This window comes from Diorhabda sublineata, chromosome 1 (genome assembly GCF_026230105.1).
Source record: "Diorhabda sublineata isolate icDioSubl1.1 chromosome 1, icDioSubl1.1, whole genome shotgun sequence".
Classification (NCBI taxonomy): Eukaryota; Metazoa; Arthropoda; class Insecta; order Coleoptera; family Chrysomelidae; genus Diorhabda; species Diorhabda sublineata.
Genome location: NC_079474.1, coordinates 29,441,393 through 29,466,718, shown reverse-complemented (window position 1 = coordinate 29,466,718; position 25,326 = coordinate 29,441,393). Strand labels below are relative to the sequence as shown.

Here is a 25,326-nt window from a genome sequence, read left to right as displayed (position 1 = left end):
GAATATGTATATTCAAGAGAATTCTATTGATGTCTATTTGTAATACCGTAATCACAATATCATAAATTTTTAGGAATCAAGACACCCAGATTCTTGAAAAAGCCGTTCGGTTGGGTGCATAAGTTCTATTTTGTATATTTTCAAGAATAATTTCTGTAGAACAGTCAGTTGAAAATACCTCCCCATTCAGGTAATCGCAAATATTCAATTGATTGGTTAGCGTCGATAACACACGAGGTGTGTGTCTTTTATTCATGCACTAATTTCCGCACAATCTTTCATATTACTACTTTTTTTATCATAAGTTTCCTACAATATTTTCAATATTGATTATTCTGAAACAGGTGAGATCAATTTTTTCAAGGTTTAAGATCTTTCCAATTCATATTTTATACAAATCTCCTAGGACTTTTATAAATTTATATCTCTTCTAAAATGTATTTAACAAAAGGAAACAGGAGAAGAACAATTGCGTGAACTTTTCTCATTATTTCTTTATTTAACGCACCGTTTTGGAATTAAAACATAAAAGTTCTACTTCGTTCATTGTAAATACGAGATGTGGTCAAAAATGTCGATTTAAATAGTTATTCGTTAACGATAGACAAAAAATGTGGTGAGTTGAGAGGAATACCAATTAGCAATTTTGCATATAATTTACCAGAACGTTTTCTTTGTTTCTTTTTTTACTGACAATAGAGATATTTGAAATTTTGAGAAAAGCTCTTGAAAGTAAATTGTATCAATTGCAGACACTATCTAAAAAATAGGTGATTGAAGCGGGGTTGCAAGAGATTACCTTTTTGGGTATGCATTCTGAATGCGAATCCATCCACTTTCCAATGAAATTTCAAATTTAGTCTTAAATCTCTATTTTACGTAATTTGTTAGTTTGTCGGTGTGTTTGCCTGTTTACATGTATTTTTTCAATCAAATTTCCGCGTAATTCCCCGATTTCGATAATTCGTTAAAAAAATTGATGAAATAGCTATTGATTTCATATTTGAATTTTATCACTCTTAGACTTTTATCAAAAATGCATTGATTAGGTTGTCGCGCTGCAGTTAAATGGTCTCGGGCTCAAAGCTGACTGAAATATGCGATATTTTGTTTTTTCGATTAAATTGATTTGATTTTTCTAGTTTCATAACTTTGATATCTCAATGATTCGTGAGCGCTGCTTACAATCCTTTAGTTGTTAAATAGAATCTCATTAGGGCAGTGGTTTCCAGCCTGTTTTTGTAAGATTTGTTTTACCACATTTAAAATAATTATTTCTCATACCTTATTTCTTTTTATGTATATTTTCACATAATATTGTACATTATTTTGTAGCCCCTTAAATAAATTACAATATCAGTTGGATAATCACGAAGATACTTTGTTAGAAAATTTAAGAAACCGCAACAAATTTGGGGCGCAGTTACAAAAAGGCTGGAAACCAATACATTGGGGGCATTAATAAAAATGTCAAATTCTCTTATCAAACGAAACTTCAACTGTTGAATTATTTTCAGTGTGATGAAAATGAACAGGGTAAAATAAAATTGAGAAACAAATTTTAGTACATACATATATTCAAATGTATATATATTTAAAATGCAGTATAAAATAATTACAAACATAGTGGACAAACTTTTCTTCATATTTCTGTTCCTTTATGTTCACAATATAATTTACCATATTTATCATGGTCATTCTTAATCAAATCTAAATTTACCCCAATAGTTTTTCACATTTTGAAGAACCTCCTAATTCCATTCGGTTTTTCCATACTATATATGTAGATATAAAAACGATTTCATTTACTATATCCATTCATAATTTGTGGTGAAAATCTACTAATTGAAAAACAAATGCAGTTTATAATATCAGTTCCAAGGCTAAGTAAATTCCAAAAACTGTCGATCATCATAAATTTAAACGTGCACTTCTATTTCAAGTTTACTTCCTATTTGTATTTCCGGAACCAATCGTATCGCAATACAGCTTACTTTAACAAAGTTTCCAATTAATTGATATAGTTTCGACTATCTTAGCAAGTGAAATTCATTCAGATAAAGTAGTTGTTTAGATATTCAAAACTAGATATATACAGTTTGTAAAGTAAATCTTCCCTGAATCTACTAACACTGTGACCTATAAATATATTATCTATCCTGGGAGGTATGCAAATCACATTTATTAATGACAGCTTCGCACTCACAGAGGTTCTTCATTGCTTCCTTTGGTTCCTTGCAGAAATGAAAAGAGCTGTCAAGAGTTTTTCCGATATCCAATGTCCAGTAAGCATATCAGTAACTAATATGTTCTTAACGATCTTTTTGATCTAATTGATAGGAAAAGAAAAAAATCTCTTCGTTGTTTTATTGGGTGTGGAGTGTGAAAAAAGAGCGAAAAATATATGGAGAAAGAAGGCAAAGCAATCTTTTATTACAACAGTCATCAGCCAATCATCCTATCACTAACAAAAATTCTTTGTTCAGTGTAAATAATATTGATTTCAAAATCATTTATTCGAAAGCTCTAAAACATATAAGTTCATTTCGTGTCACATACCAACTGAAGTTTTTCGTAATATTCTACTGACAAACCAAAATCTTTCTTTAAATTAATTACTATGAATTGAACACAACAAATAAGAGCTCTGTGGATTCATCTTTTCAGGTGAATTATTCCGCTTTCTTTGTTCACTCTCCAACTTGTCACAGATTCTTGCTTGCTCCCTTCACTAACGTTTTTCACTTCTTTTTATCTTCTACGATTTTAATCCAGTACCTTACCCCCAATCGCAGCAATATCCTGCATTATTTGTTGTTCCCAGCGTGCTTTAACTCTGTTACCTCATATCAGGGATTTCTAATATCATCTTGGTATATGATCAAACAATTTTAGCCTCTGGATCTTCATTACTGTCACTATATCATCCCTTTTCTACTTCGTAGTTGAAAGTCTTGGCAGGTCCAAGTATCTTCCTTAAAAGTTTCTCTCCAATATTCGAAGATCTTTATTCTTCCTGAACAAGTGAATGGTTTCGACTCCAGATGTAATGAATGGTCTGATTCCTGTTCCGTATATTCTCAACTTTGTGTTCATGCTCAGCTCTACACTCCTAGAAATTTCATTCAACATCAGTAAGCTCTGATTTTCTCCGTCACATCTATGAGTCCATTCTTTGCCTTGGTCACACCCAAATAATTGATTTAGGTGTGACCAAGGGGATTTACTTATCCCTTGTCAAAGGAAATAGGTAACTTGTCATCTCTTGTTTATTACAGGTAAATGTTCCATCTTGCAAGAAGCAATAGGTTCCAAATAAATTTGGATTTTATTCATAATCAAATATTTCCTCTAATTATAGAGCAGCAATTATCTTTTTTCACAACAATAGTACATTCTAAACATATTATTTATAGCTACTATCGTCTAACATCTTCTCTAAAGAAGATAGCTTGGTTAACGAAATACCTCTAATTGTGAATATTGATCAAGTGGTTGTAAATATTTATACAGTGGTTGTTGTAAATAATGAATGCTGGATCATGTCAAATATATATACCTGTATATAACTTTGTATATACACAAAAGTCTAGCAAGATCGGTTCTTCTAATGTCACCATTTATATTCAATTTTCATTAATAACCAGTTTTGTTATTTTTTGGTATGTTCAAAAAATTGGTATGGGGTCCATAGAGTGTGAAATTATTAGTCGTTGACAATTGTACGCGTGAAGAAATAAGTGGGAGAAACAGAAAAAGGTTTTGCATGTATTTAACAAGAATTGTAATAAAAAAAGATTCAAAGGTACATAGTCCCGTAATGTATGACAACTTACCCAGCTCTAAAATAAAGGTATTTTGAGAGAATACGAATAGCTTCCTTCACAATAAATTATATGTATCGATAATAATCACCCCACACATATAGAAGGAAGTATATTTGAAAACTGAAAAATAATTTTAGCTCTAGGGGATATTATCACCTTCGTTAACTGCCCGAATACTCACATTTTGAGGTTATGCATCACTTATCAAACGATAATGCTCCATTGATCAATATCTACGGTTTATCTTCCACATTAATCTAATAATACTGATTCTGGTTTAGATATTAGATGATTGTATTAATCTAATTTAGAAAATATATCATTAATCAGTAGAGGTTACCAATTTTTTCTTCTCAGTTGTATTAAAATGTTACTAGCTTAGTTGAACTCTCTGCTGCAATACTTGTCATAAAATGTTGAAATTTCTTAAAGAATATACGTTTATAAACGTCTATAAACTGTCTTCTATTTATTCCAAGGGTTCCACTTGAATCGCCTTAAGAATCTCTTACTCAAAACATTACAGAAGTTCACTCGATGATTCAATTAGTTGGAATAGATTGTGAAGTTTCTTCCTGAATTAAGAAAATATACAGGTTATTTCATAAAAACTTACTTCTAAATTAAAAATGTGAGCCGTATCCACCGTATTCAAACTTCTTGAAATAACAACACAAAATTTTTTATCAAATTTTTTGTTTCTATACTATATAATCTGTATTTATTATCGTAAAGTTGTTGTGAAGTTGATATTTTTGTTAACAAAGCTCATCAGATAAACACAAATTACTGTTATTTTAACGAATTCACGCATAAATCTCGACATTACTTTGCGTTTAAATTCAATCATTTCGGAATTGTTAAATTGATCGTTAACATTCAGCGCATTTCAAACAAAAACTAATAAGTTTTATTAAAGAAATATTCACATGAATCATAAAAAAATAAATTCGGCAATTTTGTTGATCGTTCAGGAAAAATATTATAATAGGGAAGCCGTAGGCTATTGGAATGTGTAATTGGATGTTGTTCCTGATAACGACTCTATTTTTTTTTTCATTTTTCCATCTCAGTATTTCAAATAACATTATCTTGATGTAATAAAAATACTTCTATCGTAAAAGAAGCTTTTTCCGCACATTTCTTCCTTATTTGTTGCGACGTTCGCAAATACTTTGAGAAAGTACGGACCAAATCTTTTGTTACTCTTTTCATCCGCGTCCACTGACCGACAGGTCCCATTTCACACACTTTCATGATTTACACACACTACCTGAGGAGTTGAGGTCGAGTTTTTTGCTCACTTACACAAACATAAAGATAGATAATGTCGAAAGAGACCTTCACCAAAGTATTCCATTAAATGGCAAAAAATCCTTACACTGAGAATAATGTGATTAATTACTCTTTTTGTTACATGCATTAGGACCCATCAAATAAATTAGTCTTGTACAAACACTTTTTCACAAAGATTTATGATCAAATTATATATCATTTCCTAAACCAATACAACAATTGTTGAAACATAGATTTTACAAAGAAAAGTATATCAATATAATTTTGATGAAGTTCAAGAAGATTGCTCAAGTGATATTCGAAAATACGAGTGTTTCTACCTGCGAAATTATGTACGAGGTTTAACCAAAATGTAGTGAATGTTTTAGAATTCAATAATTTCATTGCAATATTATATCCTCCTGATAGTGAAGTTGTCGCGTACACATATACCAAAATATAAGCCATAATCTAATGGCAACTAATCTCACTTTCTGTATCAGCAATTGTATATTCGGTTTCATGATCTTCTTTGAAGCAACTACATTATGCTAACGAGGATGGAATTGAAGCAATAGCTACACTCGCGGATTTGATTCCGAATCAGTAGAATCGATTTAGAATAGATTCTAAATTAGCCACGAACAAAGCTTCGTCAGTAATAGCAACGATTTTGCGTGACTAGTGGAGTAAGTTCATCTGTATCAATATGTTTCACGGTTCAGAATATTAATATTGTCTGGAACTAAAATCTAAGGTAAATAGGCAATTTGTTTATAAGGGATATATCTTAAAAACACCTATCTGAATTGGAAAGAAAATCCATTGATTTGGATTATTTGGATTTTTACATATAATAAGCATTGGGAAGCTACACGGCACTAATTGAATTTTTGCAATGACACTCAAACAACCATAGTGAAACACAGGAATTTCATTGCTTTGTCGACTTCGTAATTATTTGCAATATAGGAAATTACTTCTACGTGTCCACTTAAGTTCACACCATATGTGAAACTTTTTTATTGTTAATACTACTAAAAAAGTTACTCTTCGTAAAAAGTTTTGGATTGTTAAAAAATTGAAATGCAAACACTAGATTCAAAATTTTTTCCGATCGTATACGAAGTAAGATGACAAATAAAAAATGAATTCCACTAAAGAGCAAAGTACCTTAACATTTTATTTCTCCAACTTCTTTGTCGCAGCATAATTTATTATTTTACAAATTGACATGAATGAAATGCTGGGTAATATTCATGTAATTATTTATTAACTATACAAAAAATGATAAGAGCTTTTCTTCCATCAAACCACAATTCCCTCAACTACTTTTACAATACAGGTTTCCGTTCTATGACAAAATTCTCCTAACACATTTCTAAATATGTTATAGTCTGAATGGTTTCCGTAATATCACTTTCCAAATTTTGGGTATTTGTAAACGACCCTTGTTTGTATTCTCTTTCAATTTACCCCAAAACAAATAATCTAGCTGGGTTAAATCTGGTGACCAAGCTGGCCAAAAAATCTCTGAAAATATGAGTATCACTCTTCCAAATATTGCCTTACTTCCAACGTACATGTTATGCCATCCGGCTGGTATAAAATTTGTTGCTGTTCATGTATTGGCAGGTTATCGGTAAAATTTTTGATTTTTGTTGCCAATTTAATTTTTTTCTATCATCAATCATCAATATACATACCGTAGAAGAAAGAGATATTATTTACAGTATTTATTCTAAATAATTTCTAGAAAAGTCTATTTATTTTGTTTCTTTTTGTTATAGAACTATGTATAATTTTATTTAGGTATATAAATGATTTGTATAAAGGCAGCTAGTTAGTTAGGAATAAATAGTCGTAGTGAAAGGAACGGAAATTATTCGAGTGATATTTATAAGTAAATTATTGAAGTTAAGTGTATTGTATAGTGTGTAAATAAATTATGAACGTAAGAGACAGTGTTATCAATTCACCCCACGAATAGAAAGAGTGAAAGTTAATACGAAAAACGTTACAATACTAAATCACTCATACGAATCTGTTAATTTCTGGAAATAAATAACTTCACATTATACAAGTACTGGACAATATGTATATTAAGGCTCTTGATCGTTAATTAGACAGTATTGGCAGATATGAAATGGGTCTACGCTTTGTGCTCTAATATAATTAACCAACATTAGGATCAACTAATCAATATCCAATTTAAACCTCCGAGCTACTTAACAACATGACATAAATATAGGGACGGTAAATAAATAGTAGGGGAGAATTAATTGATCAAGTTAAAACACACAACTCTAATGTACGTAATCTGAAATGAGATTTATTTTCAAAGTGTGCGCGGAGGAGATCTACAGACTGATTATCTCCAAGGAATTCATTTCACAATTATAAAAAATTTTATTCCAATTATTTTATAATTGGTTTCACAGTGTTTAACAATCGCCGAAAAAGAAGTTGATGCCTTTATTTGTAATTATCCAATATGCATAATTGCATTTAGGGACATATTAAAACTGTATACTAGATCTTGTGCCTAAATAATGTAATCATTTATCTAATCAGATACAATTATTTAATATACTATATATAATATAATTACAAGCTACTATTTCCGTTTTTTCGTTTTTCTTTACATTCATTTTATCGTTATATATCTCTTTCAAATGTTTCAATCCAGCATTTGTTTGTGAATGTATTAAGCTCGCATCCTCTGTATATATCAACTATTGATGCAATACACATGTTAAAACATGCGATAAAAAAGAACCAAGAATACAATGTAGAAGATATATAGAAATTTCATTCATAGATATGCAGCAGGTCGTTCACAAAATAAAAAGAAAAGAGTTGAGTGAATGCTTCGAAACATATGAGAATCCCGAGAATCCTGCCACAGTTAATAAACTGATAGAAATGACGATGGAAAACTCAAGTGCTAAAGTAAAAACACCATATGGTGATACAGAAAAATTCATTTTTAGACGATGCCATCTGGAAGTTGTTCGTTCTGTATTAATTTACATACCGAAAGATGCGTTTTGAGTGTTCCATGTAGTGGAAGTGACAGTTTCGTACTGTAAAACACTTTCCGGACGCTCTGGAGTAGACAAATTAACTTCCTTAACTGTGACTCTAGCCACTTCAATCTTGACAGTTGACAGCTTCACTTCGATGATTTTGCATAACCTTAAATTTTCAATTTTCTGAAATTATTTGTTTTATCCGAAGTTTTGTCTAAATTAATGAATAATAATAAATGATGATGAAAAAGAAAAAAAAAACCTCAGCGATAAAGATTTACTCGAATCCACCTGATCTCAGCCAAGAAAACAATTCGTTGCTGGATAAAACTCGTGCAAGGTACGAAAAACAGTAGGAGATCTTTATGAAGTGGTGTCACCAGAAAAAGGCGAAAAACCCAACGGAACACATAATACTGGTTTATTTTTTAGAAAAATCTAAAATATAGAAAAGTTCTACTCTATGGTCTACATTCTCAATGATTAAAAGTACTCTCACAATAAAACAAGATATTCACATCAACAAATATCAAAAACTCATCAATTTCCTGAAGAAAAAAAACAGGGGGCACTACATAAAAATCAAAACCTTCAACCAGAGAAAATATAATAGAATTCTTGTTACATTCCTATATGTCGTCTAAAAGATGTTGTGTACGCCGCGGCTGAAATAGTATTAATAAAATAGCACTTTCAGTCCTTGACATTCAAATAACTATTATAATAGATAAAGAGGGGAGACAAGACGAAGTAAATGAGTAAATGTAGCGAAAGAGTCGAGAAAGAAGAGATTGATGTGTGAAGGATGCGAGTTGGTAGTGGTGAAGAAATTCAGTAGTTATGTGTAATAATAATTGATGATGGAGATAGAACCGAAGTTACAAGCAACGAATAAAACACTTAATTCAAATAGAAAATTCTGGAAAGCGAAGAAATGAAAATATATAAATGAACATTTAGACTCATTTTTACTTATTCTGCTAATAAATTAAGGATAACAAAGAAATAGGCCGAAATGATGCTAAGAACAGAAAGAAAAATCATGTGTACATTCAAGGAAGTATACGGAGGAATAATAAGTGATTAATAGATAAGAATGATGGTCTTGTTGACGCAGGTTTGGAGAGGAAGAGGAAGAGAAAAAATATAAAGGGCTGGGGAACAAGCTGAAGGTGTTAAAGGACGGGAACTAAGTCTCCCTAGAAAGGAATTCGCAAAACTCGAAAGAACAGCCGAGTTCTACAAAAGGGAAGCCATGTCTTTTATTATCTTTTATTACGAGGAGTGATCAGAAAATATGGTTAAAGTATTTCCTCAGCAGTATCTGAATCTATTTCAACAAGTTCGCCAGTTGTGACACAAGGAATTAACATTGATAATTGTTTAAAATTGAAGAAAAATACTCCAGAAACATTGAAATTTGTTCAGGGTAATAAAGTAGCATATTTAGAAACTAATAAGAAGTACAATGGAAAATTGGAAAGAGTGAGTTGAGATCGAGGATCGCTCGTGAATAACGATCTACAGAAAATATAAGTTAAAATAAAATTTTTCGAGATTTTTAAATTATGAATAGAAAGATAACCGTTATTCAATTGAGTGGTACTAATTATGCTTTTACTTGAGATAACAGGGTTAATTAATGATTCACTTTGCCCTAAAAATTTCTGTCAATGAAAATCGACCATCAAGATCGTGAACTTAATTTTATTGTGACAGTATTCATATCATAGTTCATCCCAAGTAAAATAAGAATATACTCCAAATGTCATGTGTGAGCACTAAAAAGTTTGTGAAATGATGTGCGAAGGAAGAGACCTGAAAACTAAGTCCACATCTTCATGGTTATGACAAGCATCAAAACTCAAATCAATTTTCCCGAGTTTTTGACCGCTAAAAGTCTTATATCTGTCCAGAACCATCTCACTCTCCATATTTAGCCCCCGGCAACTTCTATCTGTCCAACTCGAAAATGTACTAAAAAGGAAATGTTTTAACAGTAACTTTCACCTTAACACAGCAGATCAGACGTAATCCATTTTATAATACAGAGATATGCGGAAATATGGAATCTGAATAACCTATGTGTAGAAAAAATAAGGGTTAAAAACTTGTTAGTTAGCTCAAATGCAAGAGCTAAGTGGGGGATATAGATGATGAATAATATCAATATTTATACACTCAAGTATGTGTTTACTTCTTGGCAATCGGAGCAATTATAATAACAAAATGGAAGTAAGCAGAGAGCGAGAGACAAATGATATGATAAAAAATGGTACCACACAACTAAGATATGGTTTTTCGTTGCTTAAAAACACTGCATTCCCAGAAAAATTCCCTACGCCACGATATTCCAGGGAAGACTTATCATTTCTATATTTTCTATTGAAATTTTCTTTCGTTTTCAGTTCAAGTTTATACCCGATGGGCGATTAATCATTTCGTAATATTTGACTATGAAAAGGTCACGTTAACCGTATGTTATTTGGTTTTATTCAAAGTTAACTATGAAACGGTGAATTTATATTCGATGATATATGGCAGGATTCAATTTAAATACGAAGATATCGTTGATTGATTCATATGTTTGCACCGTTTATATTCGTCAAAATTCAAATGAATAATGGATACTTACAATGAACAAACATTGTAATATTTCATCAATAACTTCAATATTGAATTAATTGCCTCTGAAAGTTCATTAGGAAGAATTATTGAATCGTAGGAATCGTGTACTAATGATATATTAATGGTTGACATTTTGATTGACCATAACATAATTAACGCAAAACCACAATCACGACAATAGTAAACTTTGTTGGTTAATATTTGGATTCTCTATCTTCAGATTTATCAATTACGTTACACGTTCAACCATCAATTAAAATTTGAACCCTCATTGATGAGCATAGGCCTCTCGGAAACAGCGCCACAACAAACGGTCTACTGCTACATTTTCTGTGTTAAGTTTACTTTTTGTAAATATACTCAATACAATTGAGTATATTTATGAATTATTTACGATAAATAAAACTACGTTCTGATTGATGATTAAGTATTAATATGAAAAAATATGGAATATATGGCCCGAAAACTCATATCTCAATATAAAAAATGGAACGTGGAAGTTAACCTGGATAGAACCGAGTATATATTTATTGAGGAAGAACGGAAAGACCTTCCATCGAACAATGCAGATGTCAAAGACCAATAGGTAAAAAGGCATTACTCTCACTTAACGGTATATTCTGTGAAAAGAACACAAATGAAGATAACAAAAGAATCTAAAACAATTTTGGAAAAGCTCGTAATATACAGAGCAAATCTGTAGGGATTGATAGAAGAAATGGGAAGCTACAGAGAGTATTTAGGGCGGAAAGATCTAGTATGAAGAGGATCACAAATGAGAGACTCAAGTAAAAACATATTATAGAGAGATAGGGAGCTGATCTGGTTTGGACATGTGCTGAGAGTAATGGATATGAGAAGCAAGTCATCGTGTAAAATTCATCAAGTAGAGAGTAATGGATATTAGGCAGCAGGAGACATATGATATGGTAAAACTAATTTCGATACAATATCTAATATTGTTGATTTATGAATTTTTATAAATCTTTTTATTTGCTTAAAGGGCTTAATGGTGAATCAAATAATTCTGGCAATTGAATATTTTTCTATGGATAAAAATTTTTGATTTTAGGTCTCTTCTGATTGATAAATAGTTTTTGAGAAGAGTGAAAAAATTGATGTTTCGACCTATTTCAGTCATTATCAAAATAGATTAAAACGATTTTAAAAACGAATTTCATTAAAAGGAGAGCTAAAATCGAAACTATTTATCAACAAAATCATATAAATAAGTTTGGTTTCCTGGTTTCACTCGCTCTGTCATTCTCTTATAACCTGCGTTTCAAGTTTTTCTGTTCTAAGAGATGTACCGCATTCTCTATGCTCCCAATTTATAGCCCTTTCCCTCAACAACAAGTTAATATTTGACCGAATATAACTCATATGAAGTTTATTGAGATTTAAATAAGTGCTTAGCAAACTCTTAGAGGAATTTTTTGCACATAAGTTCTTGATATTGAGCTAATATAAAGCTACCAACCCATATTAATGACCTATTCAGTACATTAACTATACTTACATTAATATTGCATATTATTTTTTGTAAATTGACAGCAACTTTTTTGGTCTTCTTAACACATGAAGTGAAACTCTCGCTTCGGATTCGTAATGTATTGCAGTGTTATTTTTACCTTCAGAGAAGCTGATCCTCTCATTCCCTTCTACTACTTCGGTTTATAATTAGGCATTAACAGTGATATGTTGAGTCAACCATCACGTTTGATTACTACCTTTCAAACTGGATTAGGATGAAAAATAAAATACTCTTTGAGTAGTTCAAATAGATTCATAGCTTCTTGGTTTGACGAAACAAAATGGACAAAGGGTTCAGCCAGCTCATTTCATACTGACATTATAGTTTGTATTTCTTTATAACCTCTCCACGACATATATGAATATGTGTTGTATAGGTGTTATAAAGACTATTTCCTTCGAAAAATTTAAGCCAACCAAAAAGCTGTAATATTTTATGTTTACCTAGCAACGATCAAATTTCAGCGATAATACTGCACTAGTGCAAATTATCGATAATTTGCACTAGTGCCAAATTTTCGTCTAGGATTAATAAACATCATTTGGTTTTAATTTTATATTTTAAGAAAAGGAACAATTATTGTTTATTTTATATTAAATTTTTCTCAGGAAATAGTCTACCAAAATGCCTTCTCGTGCGTGTCAAATTGTCTCATCAAATTAAATTATCGACAATTTGACATGCACTCGGGACATTAATATTGAAAATACAATATAAATATTAATCAGAAAAGCACAAGATACGATTTGAATATTCACCTAGTAATATAAGTGTGGTGTGTTATATTTATTGGGTTCTCTGAATTGGATGCTCTGCCTACCTTACGTACACGATTAGTTATCTCTGATATTTACTTACGATAATAAGCTGCAAGCTTTTCAAATTAATTCTGGCCTGATTTACTGACATTTTACATCTATAAATGTCAATATCGTTCACATATGGAATAATGGAATCCAAAAAAAGTTTCATATCGCGAGTAGGAGGGGTTAGGTTAGGAAAAGGAAATCAAATGTAATATGAATATGAGTTGATACATAAAAACCACCAAATATAAATTTTTTGGAAATACTTCTTAAATGTAATACAGGATACCCTGATTGCAGTTTGTTTACACCGAATATTATTTCTTAAACCTCTATATAAAGTCTCTAAAAGCACGAGTTAAGGTGAAATTAATAACCTACTTACCATTTATTTGTTTTAGGCGGTTTGTAAATCTCTCCACACCGTCCTTTACACCTGCCTAATATCAAATTATTCTTGGATGTTGTGCGAGGGCCTCTACTTACACACTGTCCTTGTTTGGGCGTTTATTTCCCAAAGGAATCTCTTAAAAGGCATGATATTAATAGGATGGGGCATCCCGCTGCTTACCACACTCATTTATGTACCTGTCAGAAGCATCTTTGGAGAAGGAGACGATTTAACTATGTAAGTAATATCATTGTATTATGTAATGTCTGAGGATGATTGGTCCGTATTTTCAAACATATTTACTTGAGGATGGAAACAATCCTTGTTTTTCACTTTTGTTTACGTCATGTCATATAAAAAAATTGTTTGATTTTTGAAATATCACAAAAATACATAATACCGTGTAGCTAGTAGTGAAAAAATCCATTGTGTACCTGCAGTTATATTAATCAAGCTAGATGCATTATCGGTCCCGGGAATATCAAAATTTTGTAGGAAATACCTTCAAAGTTACACTGGCCAATAACTATGAGAAATCTTATATCCCGGATATTATAGAAATAACATTAATAAATTGTATATTGGTTTTGTTGTAAGTTTTAGACAAGTATAAATAAAATGTACATATGTCCTTTTGTTCTAACAAAAATTTAAGAACCAAACTATGATATTATATTTCTTTGTTGCCTTTGTTTCTATTCAATAATTTTAAACGATAGTTGATATGATAGTGCTGATCGTAAAAAACATCTCGAATCTGCCTACATGTTTCAAATGATATAGTGGATCGCCGAAGGGTTATGTTAAATTGGTTACCGTTCAAATTTTAAGTAAAGTGTGAACATTGCTAGACATCAGCATAATGAAAGGATTGTCCCAGAAGTACCTGGCATCACCTAGAAATGGCGGTAGTTGCTTGAAAAATACCGATGTATTAGAAAGTACACGATCTATACAGTAAGTGTTGCAAGTTTGAAAACGCCACGTTGTTTAGTATTTATTTGGTAGCCATGAATAGTGAACGTTTTCTGTGAATTTATAAACATGGAAAAAATTGGTCATCGTTATGTGGTACAATACTTTTATTTGAAAGGCATTAGTACCTCCAATATAAAAGCTGAACTAGATTCTACTCTGCGTGAGACTGCTCTTTCGTTACAAACAGTTAAATATTGGATAGCAGGGTTTAGACGAGGCCGTACGACATGCGAAGACCAGCGTCGCAGTGGTGACCAAATGAGGTGAAGACTCCAGAAACGTTGAAGAAAGTCCACAAAGAGGTACTGGATGATCGTCGAGTGAAAGTGCAGATATATTAGCCATTCCAAAAAGTATCTATTGGTGGAAATTCTATCAGCGTTCAGGGTGAAATTTGATTAATGGACGCACATATTTGATAGTACTACATTACTACAATGACTACTCCGAGATAAAGAGACAAGAATAGAAGAAAAACTGAAAAACGGAGTAAGAGCTTTATATAATCAGACAAAACATCTTGTCAAATTTATGCAAGAAGTACCAAATATGTAACCAAATTACCATGGTTAGGTTAAGTTAGGTTACCATTTACTATGGTGTTATGGTGTATAAAAAGGAGAGAAAGATGAGTAAAACAGTATTAATTAAGACACTGTAAAATGGAAGATATTAGGGGATACTACATGCAGATGACGTAGTAATAATAGCACAAGATGAAAAAACTTTGACCTAATTTTGAAAATACGCAACGAAAGTCTACAGGTAACAAATTATAAATTAAAAAAAAAACACGATAAGACTAAGAGGATGATAATAAGCATAAGGGAGAAAATAAATGAGATAATACTACAAGAATTTAAAATAGAACAGGTCAAAAATTTGCAAATATCAATACAAGATGGAAGACAGGAAAAGGAAATGAAAAAAAAGGACCGGAGCAACTTGAAAATACGGAGTTTCTATTAAAAAGAAAACATGACAAATAGAATCAGAAATATTAAAAAAAATCAAAAGTATGATCACTTACACAGAAACTAAAGATACACTGCACAGAAATAAGATTTTTAAGAAAATAGAAAAACAAGATACGACAAAATAATGAATAACATGATAAGGTAACCTTTGAATTGATAACCCATTTAAAACAAAATCGATTGAAGGCAATTAAGATGGTTTGATCACGTCATGAAAATGGAAGAGGCTCGAGCTTAGAAAAGGCAGAAAAGGACACCGAGTAGGAATTGGACAGAAGGCATGACGATGGCGGGAAAAGCGAGGAAGTTGGCAGTAAATAAATCAAAATAGACACAGACAACTATGGAAAAAACTCACCCCAACTCCAGCAAGCCTTTCTTGTGAAAATTATTGAGCTTCTAAGCTTATTTCGCCATTTATAGGTGCTATTGGCAAAAACTGAGTTATTATGTCTAAACAATTGAATATCTGATACCACCCTATTAATAGTTTCGATCATTATCGTTTTCTAGTTCTGTATTGAACTTATAAATTTAACATGATATCTTTAACAAAATGTGATTGTTTCTATTCATGAAATGTTGGTTATGAATTTACTAAACATAAACCACTACCGAAAAGTTCTCAAAAATACTTAAGAGTACTGTATTTTGAATTCAATTCTACGGATTTTCCTTATATAGTGAGGAATAAGCTGTTGATAATTTAGAAAACAGTTTGTTCTATTATACTAAATTTTTATTCATATTAGTTTTGTTATTCCAAATGAATTATTCAGTTCTTATTTTTCAAATTTGAAGAAATTATGGTAAGATTTCACCATCAATAACAGTAACGATACTGAGAATCGGCAATAACTAACAATGTTATGTTGAAAATGATTAAGTATAGCAGATATGCGATTTTCAAAATTTTCGAATGCATTTGGTATCAATTCTTCTTATCTCTGGATATTTTCCTATATTTATAAATCATGTTGGGTGATCAATAAAAACCACGCATCCTAATCCATTTTATAAGAAGTACATTAGTTTTTTGGTCAAATACAAAGTCTAAATAACAATATGAGTTAGTATTGTCTGAAATATTTACATTGATTTTAAAATAACCAACACAGGCTTGATACTATTTACCAATAAAAAGTTGCTTTCTATCAAAAGGGGATTTTTTGAGGATATTCCGTGTTGGATTTCCGCTATCACAATTACCAGTAGATTTATGTTCCAATTAGTGAAAAACTGTAGCCTTATTAGAAAATACCTGAAGCAGCATTTGAAAAATTGGGATCGTTTTGGTAGTCAAATTTTTTCATCGTGGTTTTAGCAAACTCTTTACGTCTATCGAACTAACAATGTAACAAATTTTGAATCAACCTGTTTCATGTAAAATTCTCGTTACGGATGTTTGCGAAATATTTCCCTGAATATTTGTCTAGTAGTTTAGTGCGGATCTTCTAACATGACACAAGCATCTAAATATTTGTTTTCGCTCAATGCAGTTTTCTTTGGATAAATCCTGCAATTCTATTCCGAGATAATTGAGTTTCTCCCTATAGGTTTGCGAATGTAAACTTGAAATACGAAAAGGATTCTCATTGTATAATAATTAGCAGTATTTCAAATATATTGTATAACAAATCAACAAAGTAGTATAAAATTTTGCGAGAGTTTGCTACAAAAAATATTGTTTAATGACAAAATATTTTAAATAATTGATTGGTTAGAATGTGTAGTGAAAGTTTTAATGTTTAATCTATTAAACACGCAATAGAGTAGATTTCAAAAACGTAGACAATCAAATATAAATTTCAAACAATCACCCAAATCTTCTGTATTGAATATTTCCCAACTTGTTACAATATATAAAAAAACTTTCTCAAGAAATTACTGGAAATTCAAAACTTCCCCAACTGGAAAACTACAGATAAGATTATAAACTGAGTTTACACTTTTTAAGTGAACACATATAACAAGTTATATATCTCTTACCGAAGAATTTGATATCTCAGGAAGTTTTCTCAAACAATCGGCAACGTTTTTTTTTTTTTTTCGCAAATCCAACAAATTTTTTTCGAGAACTGTCTCAAATGAAGCGACAGATAACGTTTGAATATATAGCATGTAATTAAATTTGACCCGGACTGACAAAAAAAAATATTTTGAACAAATCTTATTATTATCGCCTACAAAATAGGTTCCTTTGAAGACAACACAAGCATACCAATGTTTAATCTAGTTTCCCATACACTTGTTTTAAGTCTCGGCTGATATGGCCTCCAGAACCTCAAACGAATTACTTTTCATGGCATCAATGGCGCGGTTTTTTGAGATTCAAAAAGAGTTATAACGAACCAAGACTGATAATTACGGCGACTTATCGGTCCTCCTGGAATGTAACGACGAAATATCGTGGTGAAAAATTTATGAATTGCCTGTCCAAAATTCGAACACTTACAACGAAATACTCCACGTAGACGCCTCGGAAAGACCAACTACTACTAATTATTTGATCCTCTGGAACGAATTCATTTGGAGCGCCATTCGTTACGGTATTGGGAAGGTTCAAGTTCATATTCGGATAGAAGAACGGACGGACAAAACGCCAGTGATAGCGAATTTTTTTATAAAAATTGTGCTCAAAATCTTTCAAAATACGCTAAATTCAACAACAGAATTTACTTCTTTTCAAAAACTCGATCGATTATTGATATTATAGTTGATGGATTATAAATGTATGGAATCTTTCAAAAAGTACAATTCAAACAATTTGTTTAGTCTGAAAATGTATCGCTGGTATTTGGAATATGTTCACATTTTCGTACTTGTTTATTTGAATATGATAATTATATAATTTTTAAAGTTATGGAGTTTTGGATTCATAACATTCAATAAATTTCTTAGCTATGAATCAAAACCGAAGTTCACGTTGTTTGATTTAGTAATTGAATTTTATTTGTTCTGTATCTACTTTTTTCTTACATTTCAAATTCGCCTTCGATGATTTTCAGAATGAAAGTCAAATAATGGACTTACGCGGACGATATAATTCCACAAAAGAACATTGGAAAAGAGGGTAAACGATCAAAATGGAAAGGAAACACTCGAAATTAGAATGAAATATTGATAGACCTCGATCTTTTCGAAACAATCTCAATTTCTACGTACAGTGTGTCCATGAAGCAAGACAAGACACTGCCGTTCATTTGAATAAGTTTATAAATTTCCCCATTTTTATTTAAATTTTGGTAGGAAGTTTTAGATATATACAACTTGAGAGAATAATAGATGGAAATAAATGGAGAAAATTAGTAAAATAGTAAATTTTCAATTATAAAGCAGCAAAAACACATTTTACTAATTACAGCAAAAATCAGTTTGTTCCTAACTAGAATAACAATATAATTGGACATTTTTAAAAAACTGTATAATTAATTTCACGAGATGGACACATTATGGAAAAAAAACGTTACATAGTGTGATATAACGGACCTTTCTTATCGTTATTTTCTTGACATGGTTATTAAATATTATATGTTTATTAATTAATGAAATTCTCCTCATTACCAAATAATAACTGGGACGAAGATACAGCGAAATTCAATATATAAATTATTTGAGGGACTAAGACTCTTTTAAGATGTGTTCGATAACCTCTATCTGATCATGTGAACGTAAGTAGTCATAGTGAAATGATATGGTATGTAATGTGATGGTATATCAAGAAATCTATTTCTAATGATACTACATGTGTCAGTTCATACTGTTTCTAGAGCTTAAAGGAGCCTGCTTGAAGAAGCATAGTTCTAAGGGCACAATCAGGAGATTAAAAGCAATTTTTTGCTACATACTGAGTATCAAAAAAGAACATACTGTAAGAAGAAATAGATCATAAAGTAGCAGAAGCTGTAGTAATGGTTTCAATAGTGACGCCATAGGCGTTCGAATCGGTACATTTATTTTTTTCTCGCACAAAATTATCAAGCATTTGAGAAGAATAAAAATAAGTTATTTATATGATTCCGATTTGCATACGAACCCATGAATTATAAAAAGTAATGGCATTCGTGACTATCCCAATTAATAGCTTCCCGATCCACTGTGTAAAAGATTGAAATCGGTTCCATTTTTGTAAATCAAATAAATTTTACTGTCAATAAAAGTTTTATCAAAATGAATAAAAATTAAAAGAGAAATAATGGGAATTTTAATATTAGAAGACATACGAAGTGTGAATAAATTATACCTTGAATTAATTTATTAAAAACATAGTAAAGTTAGGTTAGGTTAGATTAGGTTATGTTAGGTTAGATTAGGCAGCATCATTAAAATAGTGATTGCTAGAGAAAACATAGAAAGTTCCAATGGTGATAATTAGTTTTTTATGATATCTAGTAAATAAAATATATCGTTTTCTCAACGTTCTCACACATAAGTTGCTCATTTTTCGATTAGAAAAAGTATTTCAGTGGAAAAAAATTGAGAATGTGGATGTCTTCAGGAACAACTACTTCTACTTTAGTTCAAGTCTACCAATAAGAGGATTTAGTCTTTTATAAAAACTCTTAAGCCGATCGATATGTATTTCTATTCGTGTTTTCATCAAATTCAGTTCAGTGATAAATTCCCAGAGCATGAAAAAAAGAGAATATCCCACATATATATCACTACATGCTGGATACATACATATATTCAGTTTCCATTCAAATTTTTTGTAACAGTTGGAATATTACAATTGGGGGAGGACAAAAATCGTCCTATAAGGAAACGACTCGTTCTTCTATATCCATTTAATTTTACATCGGCGTAGATGGAGATAAATATATTGATATGCAAGAATACATTTTTCATATGATTTTTATGAATTTGAAAACATTAAATGCAGGTACCCGAGAGTAGTATGAACTGGCATACATAATAACATGACAAAAAATGTAACTCAAAGTATTCGAAGTACTATTACCAATGAGGTCGTTTGACATGAAGCAAGACATTGTAAGCTGCAATGCAAAATGCACTCACAATTGCTGTCAATGTTATTGCAATCAAGTAAAAATTCTAGTGAAAAATTTTTTGACTTTTAATTCAACAAACAAATTTTAGTATATCATCTGATTGATTGAAGCATATTGGTTAAACTAAACATTTCACATTATGTAGTAAATATTATCTTGGCCAAGGCTGGGTAAAATACTCACCGCATATAAAGATAAAAAACTTCACAAGTACTTTCTTGAACGCAGACTTGCTCCATGTGAAGCGATTTAAAACCTTCTGATTAACAAACTATTATATTAGGGCATTAGAGGTGTTATCTTAAAATGGTTTGTATCTTACCTTGGATGTCGGAAACATTTGGTAATAAGGCTAATTGTAATGTTTCAAGTGAATTGCCAGCGAGCAGGGGTGTACCTCAGGGTTCAGTTCTGGGTCCAGTTCTTTTTTGCTATTCATTAATGATGTCACAGACTTACGAATTAATGGTGAATTCACTTTATTCGCATATTCTATCATAGGCAAAGATCTATTTATTATTAAGTCCTGGTCTGACGCCAACAGTCTCTGTTTAAACACTGAGAAAACTAGTTTTATCCTATAAAGGAACTTTACCAACTCAACAGTGACTTAATACGATCGTCAAATTCTATCAAGTTTCTTGGTCTACATATTGACGGTGCCCTTCAATGGTCTGTACATGTAGAAAACTTGACAAAAAAATATCCTCTGCTTGTTTTGCGATTAAACCCATTTCTAAATAGTCCTAGTCCATCTATCATATTTACTAGAGATCTGAGTAACAAATCTACCAATAACAAGTCCAAATGTAGCCTCTATGGATTCAATTTTCAAGATACATTGTAAATTTCAATAAAAATTGTGTCCAAGTTATTTAAATCAGATGACAGAAACGAATAATCTGACTATAATTACCAAAGTTCTCGTGGTTGCTATAATAAGCAACATTAAATATATATAATAGAGTTATTTGGCTTCTTCATTATTGAAGAACTTTCTGGATCTGGCAAAATACTGTTCTTCTGTTCTGTTCTGACATAAAGGCACTACAAACTGTCTAGGTGGGTCTTGTTAGAACTCTACTGAATACTACAAGAATAACCTACCTGATCAAATGAGCAGACCAGTATAGAACAATTATTACTTTTAGTACGAAATTCAAGAAACTATTGGTGATTAGGGCGGTTAGAGGGTTGTCTTAATACGATCGACGCTACCGTCAGGCCTAAGAGTTTCATTACATTTGATTTAGCTATCGGGTCAGTTGCTTAAGCAATCAGTAGTTGGATGATAACAAGATGGAGAGATGTAGCTAGATGTTAAGGCCTTTTAGAAACATATAAAGTTCAACTTTAGTTAAAACGACCTAACCCATAAAATTTATTGCCGTTTATAGTCAAACCAATAGATATTAAGCTATATTCATAACGACCCAACCTATTAAAATTTAATATTATCCATAAATTAACCAATTAATTTTGAACATCATTCACTACAACTTATCCTCATCTAGACCTATAAAAATTCAACGAATCAATATTTCAATTATACTCTATTCGAAAAGAGTGTAGAGTAATAAACCAATCCCTCTCCTGGCCACCATAGCCGTAGTCACATTTAAGAACAATTTATTATTTTATCTTATTAAACCTTAGCAAATGAATTCAACATTTATTTTCTAAGAAATTTATTGCATCAAGTTGTAATTTCCAACTATGTTCATCGGCCAAAACAATTGCTATGGGATATTTTAAAGAAGGAATGATGTTGAGATCTAAATATTTCACGCCATTTATACTATATACCTATACCAGACAGCAGATTAATTTGAAAACGATTTGTAAAATGTTTTCTGGGAAAATGATAATTAGGTACATTTTGCAAGAGGGTAATAAAATATTAAAATATTAAAATATGAGGTATACTTAAATGGTTATTGACAAGTTTCAATTTAAGAAAAAGTCCTATTAAAGAAAATTCCCAATACAGAAACGTTTACAAAATTCAATATGTCGACCTTTGTAAACTATACCCCAATACATAAAGTGAAGACGCATGCACTCTCTGTTAACGACAAAGCCATGGCTTTAAATGTGTATGGTGCATTAAAACATCAGTACCCTTTAGTGGGTGTGGATAACCTAACAATATGTGTTCGAAGATGACAGGTCTAGAAAAATCAACGGTCTACAAACTTCTTAAGGAAAGGAAAACAAATTTAAGTGGTCCAGGAAGGCCAAAGGTTTACATCGATGAAGATTACAAATATGCAATCCACAGGAAAGTCCACTTATTTCATTTTAAAAAGAAAATTCTTACCATTCATAACATTTTGGCTTACATATTTGTAAATAATTAATGAAAATAACATTACATATATATATAAATATAAATATATATATATATATATATATATATATATATATATATATATATATATATATACAGTGCTTTTCAGATAAAAGTATCCACAAAGTATAACTTTTGTAATACTGGTATTTAGAAAAAATCCAAAAACACGTCAATTTATGTTGGAAGGGGCAAGCATTATGGCTTATTTAAACTTACTGGAAAAGCCACCCCCCTCACCCCTAGCAGCATCCCCTTTATTTTTTTAAATTACTTTTCATATTTTTTATGTAAAATTTGGATACTCCTTTTTGAGCTGATTTCAAAAATGTATAATATTTGTAGGTTAAAGTGGTTAGTTTATGAGATTTATGAGATTTAAGAGCACAAATTTTACTTATTATTTACTTTCACCTTATTTGCCTGTACTAAAATGGGTTGTACAACAGTTCAAACTCTTTAATCTTTTTAACTGTGCTATTTATTCTACTTAAAAAATCCAAACAACAAAAAACTCTACTTTTTATTAAAGTTTGACGTTGTCAACTAGAATTTGTAGTCACTATTGATAGTGTAATTTGATACATTATTTATTTTGTTTCTCTGAAATGGTTTACTCTTTGCAAGAAAGAATTGAAATTGTAGGTTTATACTACCAAAATAATAATTGTGCAAGAGCTGCTGCTAGAATATTTAACGAATTACATGACGGAAGACATGCAACTCATAAGTATGTAATTCAACTGATGGAGAAATTTACCACAACAGGGTCTGTTTGCAATAAAGTGCATAAGCGAGAGGGACTCGTAAATAACGAAGCAATCCAAGTGGCAATTTTAGGGCAAGTCAGCTTAGAGGCTCAACAACCCCAATCGTTGTCAACAATAAGTAGAGCGATCGGTGTTTCATCTTCTACAGTTTTCCGAGTTCTACATAAATTCAAGTACCACCCATACAAAGTTAAGTTGGTGCACGAGTTGAATGAAGATGATTTTGATCGTCGTCTAGAGTTTTGCGAATCAATGACGCAAATTATCAATAACAATCCACAATTGTTAAACAATATTTGCTTTTCTGATGAATGCTCATGGTCATTAAATGGCTTAGTAAGTAGGCATAATTGTAGATATTGGGCTGAAAGTGATCCACATATTATGCGTGAATTCCATACACAACATCCCCAAAAGTTTAAACGTTTGGTGTGGTATCCTAGGTGACCACATTGTCGGACCTTTCTTCATCAACGGAAATTTAAATGGTGAATCATATCTTGAGTTACTCAGGGAAGGGGTTGACCCACGTAGTACAACAATAATAGAAAATGATGATAACCTTTCCGAAGATTTACTGGTATTTCAACAAGACGGAGCTCCCCCACACTATGCTATGCCTGTCCGACAATTTTTAAACGAAACATTCCCCGCTCGTTGGATAGGTAGAAGAGGGCAGATGATGGAGTGGCCACCTAGGTCACCGGATTTAACACCCCTAGACTTCTTTTTATGGGGGTATTTAAAAACAAAAGTTCATGCTACCCAACCAGAATCTCTGGATGATTTACGAGAGAGGATAGAAAATGAATGTCGACAATTAAATCCAGCCGTATTAAGCAATGTAAGAGAGGCATTTCAAAATAGATTATACCATTGTATCGAAGTGAATGGTACTCATTTTGAACACTTATTGTAACTTCATAATAAATAGCACAGTTAAAAAGATTAAAGAGTTTGAACTGTTGTACAACCCATTTTAGTACAGGCAAATAAGGTGAAAGTAAATAATAAGTAAAATTGTGCTCTTAAAAGAAAAATTGTTTATCTCATAAATCAACCACACTTAACCTACAAGTATTATACATTTATGAAATCAGCTCAAAGAGGAGTATCCAAATTTTACATAAAAAATATGAAAAGTAATTTAAAAAAATGAAGGGGATGCTGCTAGGGATGAGGGGGTGGCTTTTCCAGTAAGTTTAAATAAGCCATAATGCTTGCCCCTTCCAACATAAATTGACGTGTTTTTGGATTTTTTCTAAATACCAGTATTACAAAAGTTATTAAAGGTGGATACTTTTATCTGAAAAGCACTGTATATATATATATATATATATATATATATATATATATATATATATATATATATATATATATTAACTTTTAATTTACTGGAACCGTGTTTTTAAAAACTAACTTTATTTCTAACATAAATTCTACCAACAACTTCAATTACAAGACTGATATTTTTTATTACAAACGTGAATTAAATAATCTTTTGGTAAACACAAGCTAAGCAATTCTACAATAAAATAAGTTCTTAATCAGCACAATATACTGTCCACCTAAGGGCAATGGCGTAGGTGACACCTCCCCCTTTAGAAGGAAGCTTCTCCTGGAAGCTGGATCCCATCTTCTGTTGCCTGCGGGTGATTCTTACTTGTCCTTCCTGAATGTTTCCTCTTATACAAAATCCACAAGAAGGCCAATATCAATGCTATATATAGAAGAATAGTCCAAATA

The 25,326-nt window shown here is 31.3% G+C and overlaps 1 protein-coding gene across 2 annotated transcripts in view; it reads left to right on the top strand.

The window, feature by feature from the left end:
* The window catches only part of LOC130452417 (calcitonin gene-related peptide type 1 receptor), a 217,279-nt gene that overhangs the window by 152,402 nt on the left and 39,551 nt on the right, over positions 1–25,326 (top strand). For both annotated transcript variants that reach the window (XM_056791693.1, XM_056791692.1), the window contains one exon: positions 13,504–13,730. In XM_056791693.1, the coding sequence (XP_056647671.1) occupies positions 13,504–13,730 (227 nt within the window). The remainder of the gene's footprint in view (positions 1–13,503; positions 13,731–25,326) is intronic.